Source organism: Sebastes fasciatus, chromosome 21, assembly GCF_043250625.1.
Source record: "Sebastes fasciatus isolate fSebFas1 chromosome 21, fSebFas1.pri, whole genome shotgun sequence".
Lineage (NCBI taxonomy): Eukaryota > Metazoa > Chordata > Actinopteri > Perciformes > Sebastidae > Sebastes > Sebastes fasciatus.
The window spans coordinates 14,493,117-14,503,347 of record NC_133815.1 but is presented as its reverse complement, the minus strand read 5'-3'; the positions used below and the strand labels follow the sequence as shown (position 1 = coordinate 14,503,347).

General features: G+C 38.6%; 1 protein-coding gene across 1 annotated transcript; it reads right to left on the bottom strand.

Moving 5' to 3' along the window:
- Positions 1–460: 460 nt before the first annotated feature.
- On the bottom strand, positions 461–8,930 carry spag6 (sperm associated antigen 6). Its single transcript, XM_074621869.1, has 11 exons — positions 8,769–8,930; positions 8,589–8,684; positions 8,010–8,176; positions 6,794–6,977; positions 6,408–6,613; positions 3,818–3,991; positions 3,588–3,740; positions 3,270–3,461; positions 1,779–1,895; positions 1,405–1,550; positions 461–613 (listed from the first exon to the last, which is right to left on the bottom strand). The coding sequence occupies exons 1-11, from the start codon at positions 8,791–8,793 to the stop codon at positions 550–552; spliced, it is 1,524 nt and encodes a 507-aa protein (XP_074477970.1). The 5' UTR covers positions 8,794–8,930; the 3' UTR covers positions 461–549.
- Positions 8,931–10,231: the final 1,301 nt, after the last annotated feature.

Genomic DNA, 10,231 nt, shown 5'->3' with positions numbered 1-10,231 from the left:
CTGAGCTGCAGTGAGGAGTCACACGGCCGCCAGGGGGCAGTGTGACAACCTGCAACCACAGCACAGACAGATTCATAATCTTATTCGTGTGCAATAAAAAAATTACAACGCATATGAGCTAGACATGACTCTCTGCTCTTAAAAAAGGGTTCAAATCCAGGTGTCAGCAACCATCCAGCCTCCCGAAAGTGTCTTTGAGCAACACACTAATTCTCCACCACCTCCATTGTAGCTGCTCTGCTGAACCTGACCTTTGACCTCTCTATAGGGGGGCATAAAATAGTTTTAATGAAGCTCCATGAAATGTCCTTTATTTATTTCTATCTTTAGAGTACCTTACACAACATATAGTGACAATATTACGAGCATATACTCTCATATCCGTCCTACAAGCTGCAGTTATACTGCCAACATGCATTTAAAGCTTAACCCAGACGATATAAAAGAAGGAAAACTACTCTTTAAAACTGCTTGAATTTTACTGTAAAGGCATACACAGCGTACATGTTCATGTCAACATTTCAACAGGATGTGTAGTGTGAACGGAGGTCAGGACGGCTGGTAGTTCTCTAACCGCTCCAGCAAGACATCTGAGTAGCCAGGTGAGTAGTACCTGAAACAACACACACACACACACACACACACACACACACACACACACACACACTGTAAATACCCTACACTGTGTTTTATACTGAAGGATATTTTGTCTGTTTTACCATTATCATACAGCTAAATTCTGCTTTTTAAGTTAACTTATTCAATTGTATTTGTTTACTCTTATGTAACCTTAATTCTAAATATACAGTGTTTTTCTTCATTTAGTTGAAATTTATTTAGGCAATTTTTTTTTTGTTAAAGCATTTTGTTACTCTGAATAAATGCTAAAAAAAACAAAAACAGATTATGATGTTATGATTGTTACAGGACGGATGATGCTGAGTCTGTACACAGCTCTGAAGTTACCGCTGTGATGTGATCAGTCACTCCTAGGCTGCGGTCAAAATTACATCCTAATGTCTCTTCCTAACCACTTTTCCTTTGACCTCAATGGAAAACGTCATGAGGTCAAGGAAAGGGGAGAAAGAGAGTTCATAAGGACTTTAGCTGGGCATACACTGTGCGATTTTAGCCCGTTTCTGTTCCAATTTTTGAGCCGCACGACTCATTTTAGAGGACCGAAATTCGTAAAGGATAGTCCAGTGTATCCTATGCTAAAGGAAATAATAAAGGAAGCATTGAAGCACCTTTCCTTAGCATTTAGAGATTTCAACCAGCTCTTATCATTCCACCGCAGCCCCATATTGCTGTTTACAGCTCTCTCTCCACGCACAGGGTTTCGATGTCGACAAAGTATGTGTTTCAGCATGTGTGTGTGTGTTAGTACTGGGGAGAGACACACACCTGACAATCTCTTCAGGAAAACAGCTGTTGATGGTGTTGATGTGCTCCTGTAGAGGGGAGCCAGGCTCTGCCTCGATCTCCTGCACTTTCTTCAGCCCTCCGCTGGTCACAAACAGACGGCGAGCCTTACTGTCATGAGGCAGCACCTTTGAGGGGAGGGGAGGGAAGGCAGAGTGGATAATACAGCTATAAAATCTTAACCATCAAAACTTGAAAAATGCAGATTACTGATTCAGATTGCGATACTCATCATAGCCTGCGGTCGAATAGTCTTTTTTGCTTAGGAAGGTTCTCGAGGAAAAGTGGTTAGGAAAAGACATTAGGTTGTGATTTCTTTTTTTTTACTTTTCTACCGCAGCCATAGACTCACTCACCTTGCTGAACTGGAAGACAACATGTTTAAGGATGTTGCTTGGAGCATCGTAGAGGAGGGGCTCCAGACCTGGCAGGTAGGTGCACTTCTGCAGAATGCTCTTTAGGGCCTTCTTACTCTGAAAAGACAAGAGGAAGGAAAAATAATACATATCCAGTCATATTAACCTTTTTCCCTGGCTCTCATCTTTTTACCAAGTGACTCAAAATACTTCCTGGTTTGCCTGGTCCTTGTTTAGTAATCGGTAAGAATGCACTAAAGGCTCATTTCCATTACAGATACCAGTTATTTGTGCCCCACAGCTGAAAATTTTACGACCCTTTCCATACATTTTAAGACCTAATCGCCACTTTGAATTCTAACTTTAACTTAAATTCACTATACATTGATTGTAACAATTAAACAGTCTTAGTTTTTGCTTGGTTCTTCCGTCTTGCTATGGTTGTAGATCGCTGACTGTGGTTTCTTTAGCTATGTTAGTACTATATATAGAATCTCTTATTGTTTTGTGTTGCTTAATTGTTTGTTTTTGCAGTAGGAACCATTTCATCTCCAGCACTCCAAATACACTGAAACTACCCAACTGTGTCCACTTGTTACTTGATTGAGAGGCCCGACCCATCACCACTACCCTCTGGTGGCGTGGCATACTAATACCCACAAAATGTAAACTAGTCTTTCAAAAAGAAACCCAAAAACACCAATATTGGCTCCAACATTCCTACACATACACACACACACTTGACCTCTTTGTTATTAAACTATTATATTTTGATTCTTTAAGTAATTGTCTTTTATGTGTTAGTTATGGCACAATTAAAGGAATTGGAGGTCAAGAATCATGTGCTTGTAAAACCAGTATTTTATTATTTGACCAATAGACTTTGAACTGATAAAAGCTAATATATGGAAGTCACAAAAAACCCATAGTACAGTAAAAAGACATACATCAGCACGTCAAAAAAATGTCATAGTATAGTATGCCATAAAAAGGTAAATCACCATTTGCATTGGCAGGCAAATAAGAACAGCAGATGCAATAATATCTGAATCATTCGATCACAATGTTAAAATAAACCAAAAAAACAACTACATTTGAGCTCATTTTTCAACAGCACTGATGGACAGCAGACTTAAATAATTTTCTAAACCAAAAAAACATGCCAACAACAAGCATGTCCCAACTGTGTGCATCCCTTTTTAGGGCGTTTTCAACAAACAGAAGTGTAGAACCAGCATATTTTCACATCAAACTTGGTGAAATAGGAGTTTATTTCAACTAAACCAGGGTTGGTGATTGTTGGAAACACTAACGACTAGGTCTTGGTGAGTTTTATTTAGTTTCTGTCAAGTTTGAATTAAGTTTTACAGCTGAGAAGAACAGAACAGCTGAGCTCAACATAAACAAATACACGTGAATGATGACGCAAGTGTACTCAGGTACAGAGCAACATTACTAATGTGAAAAACACTGCAGAGCTGCAGCACTTACTTTGGCCTGCAGGTCCTCTGAGCTTCTGGCGTCCATGTAGAGTTCCAGCAGTTTGGTCAGGAGGTTAGCGTTGGCCACTGCCTTGGCATGCTCAGGGGTGTGATAACCTATCTGACCGATGGACCAGGCTGTGGCTGCCTTGATATGATGTTCATGCTCCTCAGACAGACACAGGCCCAGCTGGGGCACCCCCTGCAGGACAAAAAAGGACACACAGCACAAAAGGACAGTCAATATGACCTACATACTGGACCTGAATGGAATGTCTCTGGTTGTAGAGGTGGATTTAGCTGTCACATGGCGTGTCGAGGGGAACACCTTGGAGAGAATGACAGCCATGGCGAGGTTCTCGCTGTGAGCTGCCACATATCCCAGCATCATGATCCCCGGCAACCGCAGGTTTCCACGGCAATCGCCCAGATAGTCGATCACAGCTGCCATGCCACCACAATTCACAATCACCTGGGACAGCTGGAAACAAAGACACAGATTACATTGTGTCCCTCCGTGCATATTTGTGCCCACACAAGTGTGAAAGTGTGACGTACCTCCGGTGTGTGTTTCGCAACCTCCCTCATCAGAGTGGCGACGTTCTTCCTGACATACTCATCTGGATCTTTGAGGCAGGCCACTGCTGCAGGGAAGATCTCAGCCTCTATCACCATCTCTGCCAGGCAGATGGAGTGTTTACTGATCTGACTGAGGGCTGAGAACACCTGCCTCTGGATTGGAGACAAAAACATGAATTATTTCCAGAGTTCATTCACATTTTTTGCAAATTCAATTACAGCTTCATGTTGTACATTTCTAAAGCCAGCATCTATGTTGAAATGTTCTTTATTAAATATCTGGTTCTTTTGCTAGCTACACTTGGATGGCACATTTATTCAATTTTATTTTATTTACTATCAATGTAGTTGTTTCTAAAGTAGAACTACCTGCAGTTAATGTTAATATTGTTGTAGGTTTGAAAAAAAGTTTTTTTTTCAAGGATAGGTGCCTACTCTTAGCTCAAATTTCACCACTATTCCGATTTCTGTATGATTGTGTTGCTCTTTTGTTTACTCAAAAATGATGAGTTACTACAATGGTCATTTGTACTCAATGTAAAAAATACAAAAGAATATTTTAACATTTTAACTTGACATGACAAAGAATATTTTCATCTCTGTATTTTCAACAAAAAATCTTTTGAAAGGACATTTTCTAAATCATAATTCATTCACAATAAATCACAACTGATTACTTTTGATGAATTTAAAACATTAATGCAAGACGTAGAAGCAGAGTCAATCGGGAGCTGTCTGTGTTTTTGAATATTTTCACTTTAACGTTGGCTTCAAACACTTGATTTTAATGTGTTTTGTATGATATTATGCTATGTATTTATTTTGCATTTTGTTTATGTTGTGGCGTCTGAAACTTTAATGTATGTTTAAATGCTGCTGTCTTGGCCAGGTCTGTCTTGCAAAAGAGATTCTTAATCTCAATGAGTACTACCTGGTTAAATAAAGGTTAAATTAAAAAATAAAATAAACAATGTATCACATGAAATTCTGACAGGGCAAGATGTTTGTTAAAAAGGTGAATGAAGGGGCAAGAGAGGACAAATAGATGGAGAAAGAACAATTATATATGTAGACAGTATCTCTATATCTTGAGTACATTTTTTAAATAGAAATATTTTCAGAAGAGAAGAAAGACAAACATTTATATTATAGCTAACGTTACCTCTTCAGACGTGGGGTAGTTAAAGATATTGGTCTCATATGAAACTAAAAAGTCTAAGGAATCCATTGGTACCAAACATGTCATGTTAGCATGTCGGAAAGGAGGATAAATAACGCTCTGAAATTACACTACATTTGGGCGTGGAGACAACTGTCATGACGACTTTCAAAGGCGTCACCTGACCTCTGACCTCAAGATATGGTTCTTTGGGTACCCATCATGAGTCTCATCTTCAGACATGCCCACTTCATCCTAATCACATGCAGTTTTGGGCAAACACAATGCCTTTTTTTTGCATGCACTATACATGTGTTATTTTTGCCTATTCTAAAAAATGATGTGTTTGAATATGTCTGTCCCTAAACAGCCTTAGAATTACATAAATTGGGTGTCACTGTAAAGCTGAGACTCTTGTGGATCCAATGAGTCCAATTGTATTCATGTGTGATGATGTTAGTCCCCATAGTAGATATTTTGTTGTAGTGAGACCGTTTTTAGAAACTTCACCTCACTGTATAAAATGTAATAAATAATAAAATCACCTGTTGTGACCTCTAGGATAATCACAGCCTTGTGAAACTTTACAACCACAAACTAGAGACCTATAGGACATTCAGGGGATTGGGGTATTCCTAGTTATATTGACTATAGCGGGGTTTCTGAGCAGTTTCCAGAACAGAAATGCTCTCAATCTAATTGCCGAAAAATTCAATTCATCTAATTCTTCTTCAAAAGAAAGAAAAATATCAAAATATCAAAAGTTTTTCAATTCCAAATCACAGAATGACTTTTTATATGGTGTTCCCCAAGGTCTTGGTGTTTTGGTCTTGTAAAAATAGGTTAAATTTAGCACCAAATCTGTGTAACAAATGGTATCAACCCAAAAATTGCTGCAACAACTTATGAGACATAATAGAGCATGGGAATGGCCATCATACTGTATACATCTATCATAATGTTCTTAACCATTACACACTTAATTAATTAATTTTTTTCTGATTTATGACTAGAATAACTTGACGCACTGCTGAGCTGCATCTCAAATGAATTTTAGGTTCCCAGCTTTCAGATGATTTACACCGCTTCTATGTGTCATCTACTGTTGACCTGCTATCTCTCCTAAAGACCCTCTGTCCCCCCTAAAAAAGACAAAAATGGGTCTATGGTAAAGAGGAGTAGACTGAAGCTTCAATAATCAAAACAATAGAGGGCACACATGAATTTTGAGCATGCATGTCTCAGGTGTTGTTTATTTTTACCATACTTGGCAAGCATTGTTATAAGGAAAGAAAATCCCAATGAGGTATTATTTAAAGACTTGTTTTTTGTTCATTCATGCCATTATACATCATCAACCGAGTTAAACCAGCGGCTGTTTAGGTAAGACTGTTCTCTGAGCTGGCCTACCTTTAGTTTGGCGTCTGGGTTGAGGATCATCTGTGCCAGATGTGCGATGGCACCATTGTCCACCACAGTCTGGGCCAGCTCTGGTGTGTGCTTGGCGATGTCGCTGAGTGTGGAAGCTGAGATGCGTTTGAGGGCCAACTCAGGCTCCAGAAGACACAACACCAGCAGGGGGATGGCACCCGCATCCACAACAGACTGAGACAAAACTACACAGCAATGGAGAGAGGATCGAAACATGAAAACAAACACATATTTAAAGGATGTAGTGCAAAGAATGATATTTAAAACATCTTACCATGGGCTAAAATGTCTCTTCAAACCAAGAAAGTGAGAAAAAGGTAGAGAGAAATCATAGAAATCTAAGCATGTTAGTGTGTTTTCCTTACATGCATTGTGTCGTGCGATGTAGCCTAAAGCCCAGGCTGCAGCCTCCTTCACCCCGGGGTCAAACTCCTCCAGGCAGAGAACCAGGGCATCAACTCCCCCACTGGCCACCACAGCCTGGGCCAGCTCCGGGGAGTGTTTAGCAACTGCACGCAGCACGAACGCTGCTGACTTCTTATAAAACCTCTGCATGCAAACACACACAGAGATACACACATTCATTGTCATGGCCCAAATTGAGGATTAAACTAACATTAGACTTTAATTAGGACTAGCCAGTTATATTGTTCCATGATTTGATGACAAATCTCCATGTAAAGCCTGGAATGATATTTTATTTTTCTCCCTGTGTTTTAAAAATAAGATTTTTTAACTTATTAATAATTTAAACATCTCATGTATCCTAGAGTTTTCCCTGTACTGTTTAACCCTCATGTTTTATTGACACTGGCTTTAATTCCTCATTGTTTGGGATCACATAATACCCAATGCTGTATGTGTAAAAAATTAAAATAATTGCAAAGACCAGCTATTTGTTTTACCTTCAAATATTCTTTTCTTTTCCAGTGAACAGAAAAGTATTGAAGTTGTAACATAGGGTTTTTCATATTTCAAAGACAATATATTTAAATGACCATAAATCATTGTTTTCACACCAAAAAAAGGACATGTTTTTTAATATGTTTTATACACTATTTCCCTAGAAACTCTTCAAATAAAACATGTATTAATTTTTCCAATAATATAATCCATAGACATCTGCAAAGCCACCTCAAACATTGTGATTTTTTCTAAAGGTTTCAATGGAGATTTTTCACTAATAAAGTGAGAAATAATTCTGCAGAAAACACTGAATTCTTGTCACATTTGACATAAAATGTTTAAAAATGTATCAGATTTTAAACGTATGAGACTGCAATGTCTCATTAATAACAAGAAACTGCAGTCTGTCTTCTCTGAGAGGCCTGAGAGAGAAAGAGAGGGAAAACAAAGGCCTGGTTGCTCTCATGGTAAAGGGCTCTTAGGTTTTGAAGTAGCCCCCAGGCGAGCTGCCAAGTTAGTCCAAAACACACTCTCACATACAAGGGAGCATGACCCTGAAGTCCTGCAGGGTCTCTTTTTCCTCTCTCTCGCTCACACACTAGCCTCTAAACGGCAGTGACAGAGTATTGGACAACCTGTGTGTATGAAACTGGCACTTAAGGATGAGATACTGACATTCTGCGATTGGAGCGATTGGACCAGCTGGGACAGGATGTCTTCCCTCACCACGGCCTCAGCCAGGTCATCACTGTGGTCTGCCAGGCGGCCCAGAGCCATAGCTGCCGTCTGCTGGATGCCGGGGACCACGTCCAACATGAGGGGACGCAGCATGGACATCACACCTGCAGGAGTTGTTTGTTGTTTGAATAAGTCTTTATAGATATTTAAATCAATATCCTCCTCACAAACACTAGCCATACACTTCCATGCAACACACACACACACATGTCTTTTTTTTATATATTTACTGTATTGTTATTATATATATATCTTGTCCTAATTGTTTTGTTATCACTGTTATATAGTCATATTATTTCTTTATATTAATCTTGTCTCTAGGTGGAGGCTTCAGATAAACCCAGTGTTTTTTTTTGCCTCTTCCTGCACTGTATATTATTCATTTATTTTTTTGTTATGTTGTATAGTCTTAAATTGTGCAAAACAAATAAACAAACAAATAAACAGGAGAGGAGAAACCCTGCAAATAGCAAACTATAAAGCTACAACATAGTCTCAGTGGTTATAATCTCTTACCAGCATTTTGAAGGAAGTCTATGTTTTGTGGTCTGGCTGCCAGATCAGAAACAGCTTGCACAAACTGCATCCTTGATTTCTGATACTGCTCAAAAACTGCAAAACACAAGCAGACAGATAGTTTGACTTTTATAGCTACACCTTTCCTTTTTATGAATTAAAAACAGCTCAGGTTCTCACCTTGAATTATCTGTCGTTGACTCATTGTTACCCTGATTGGAAAATGCCTCCTCCTAAAGACTTATTATAGGATTATCTACACAGAAAACACGTTGAATTGATCACAATAATCCGTGTTTCTCCTGCAGGTCTGCAGGTTTGGGGCTATGGTGATGTTGTTAGGTGTTGCTGTGGCAACGCACAGGAAGCAGAATGACTCCTGCCAGAGATCGTCTATTGCCAAGATGAATCACCCCCTGGCAGGAATCCGTTCGCACCTCGCAGAAATATGTTCAGTGTGAGAGCTCTGTGCTGCTTTCCTCGTCTCTGCTGCAGCTAAAAGAGAGAACCGAGGACGTGTCGCACGACACTTTGCACAACATCATTATTCACCACCAGAGGAGAGAAACATGCAGGATTGGCTGATAAAAACGCTAACTATACAGTTGAACGTGTTGCGCTGATTTTAGACAGACTTTCATCATGAAAGACTTTTCTTCTTTTTTTTTTTTTCAACTTTTGCATGCCTTGCCTGCTTTGAGAGTGTGTCCTCAGATGACCTGCCTGGGTGAGTTGTTCTTGTTGCACTTTGTAGGCTAAACCTGGTTTAAAAGAAGTGATAGGCCAAAATAACCCATATCATTATTATTAGGCTATTAGCCTATAAATAAAATAGATGAAATGTGATCAGTCCAAACATTATTCTATCTTTCTCGGAATAGGCATGTTAGATAGATAGATAGATAGATAGATAGATAGATAGATAGATAGATAGATAGATAGATAGATAGTAACTTTATTGATCCCGAGGGAAATTCAAGTTTCCAGCATCACAGTTCCATAGTGCAAAACATGTTAGTAAACAGGCAGTAAAAAAGTTAGTAGTGCAAAAGTACAAAGTACAAAAAAATATACCAGATATAAAAATACAAGGAGTTGAAGAAAACTGTTAAAAGTGAATATAGTGCAGGGAAACAGCTGTGATACAGGACTATTAAAAAAGTGAATATAGTGCAGAAGAGACTGTTAAAAATTAGTATAGTGCAGGGTAACTCTAGTAGCTTAGTCTAAAGTGCACTGTGTGCATTATTATGTGTCCTGTTAGTGTTGTAACAGCAAACAAAGAATAAAATAATGGCAATGATAACAATATGTATAGAAATGGCCATTTAAAAAAACGTATAAATAGAAATGGGTCCAATCGGGCACACAGACTCAACACTGCATAATATCAGTCATGTTACTGTGAAATATAGCCTATTTTAGATGCACCGACTCAGATGGCAGAGTGCCGATTTATTTTTTATTATTTTATTATTTTATTATTTATAAAGATTTATAAGATAATTAGACATCTTAATGATGTCTAATTATCTTTTGATAGGTTTAGATATATTTTCTTTTCTTCAGTGCTGATTTTTGTATGTATTTCATTGTTTTAACTGGATTGTTTTCCACTGTTTGGTTAGGGTTTTTTCTGCACA

Coding starts and splice junctions, on each gene's coding strand:
- spag6 (XM_074621869.1), bottom strand. CDS start 8,793: ATGAGTCAACGACAGATAATTCAAG. Junction 6,978..8,009: donor AATCGCTCCAATCGCAGAAT/GTCAGTATCTCA, acceptor GTTTGCATGCAG/AGGTTTTATAAGAAGTCAGC. Junction 614..1,404: donor TTTCCTGAAGAGATTGTCAG/GTGTGTGTCTCT, acceptor GTGTTGTTTCAG/GTACTACTCACCTGGCTACT.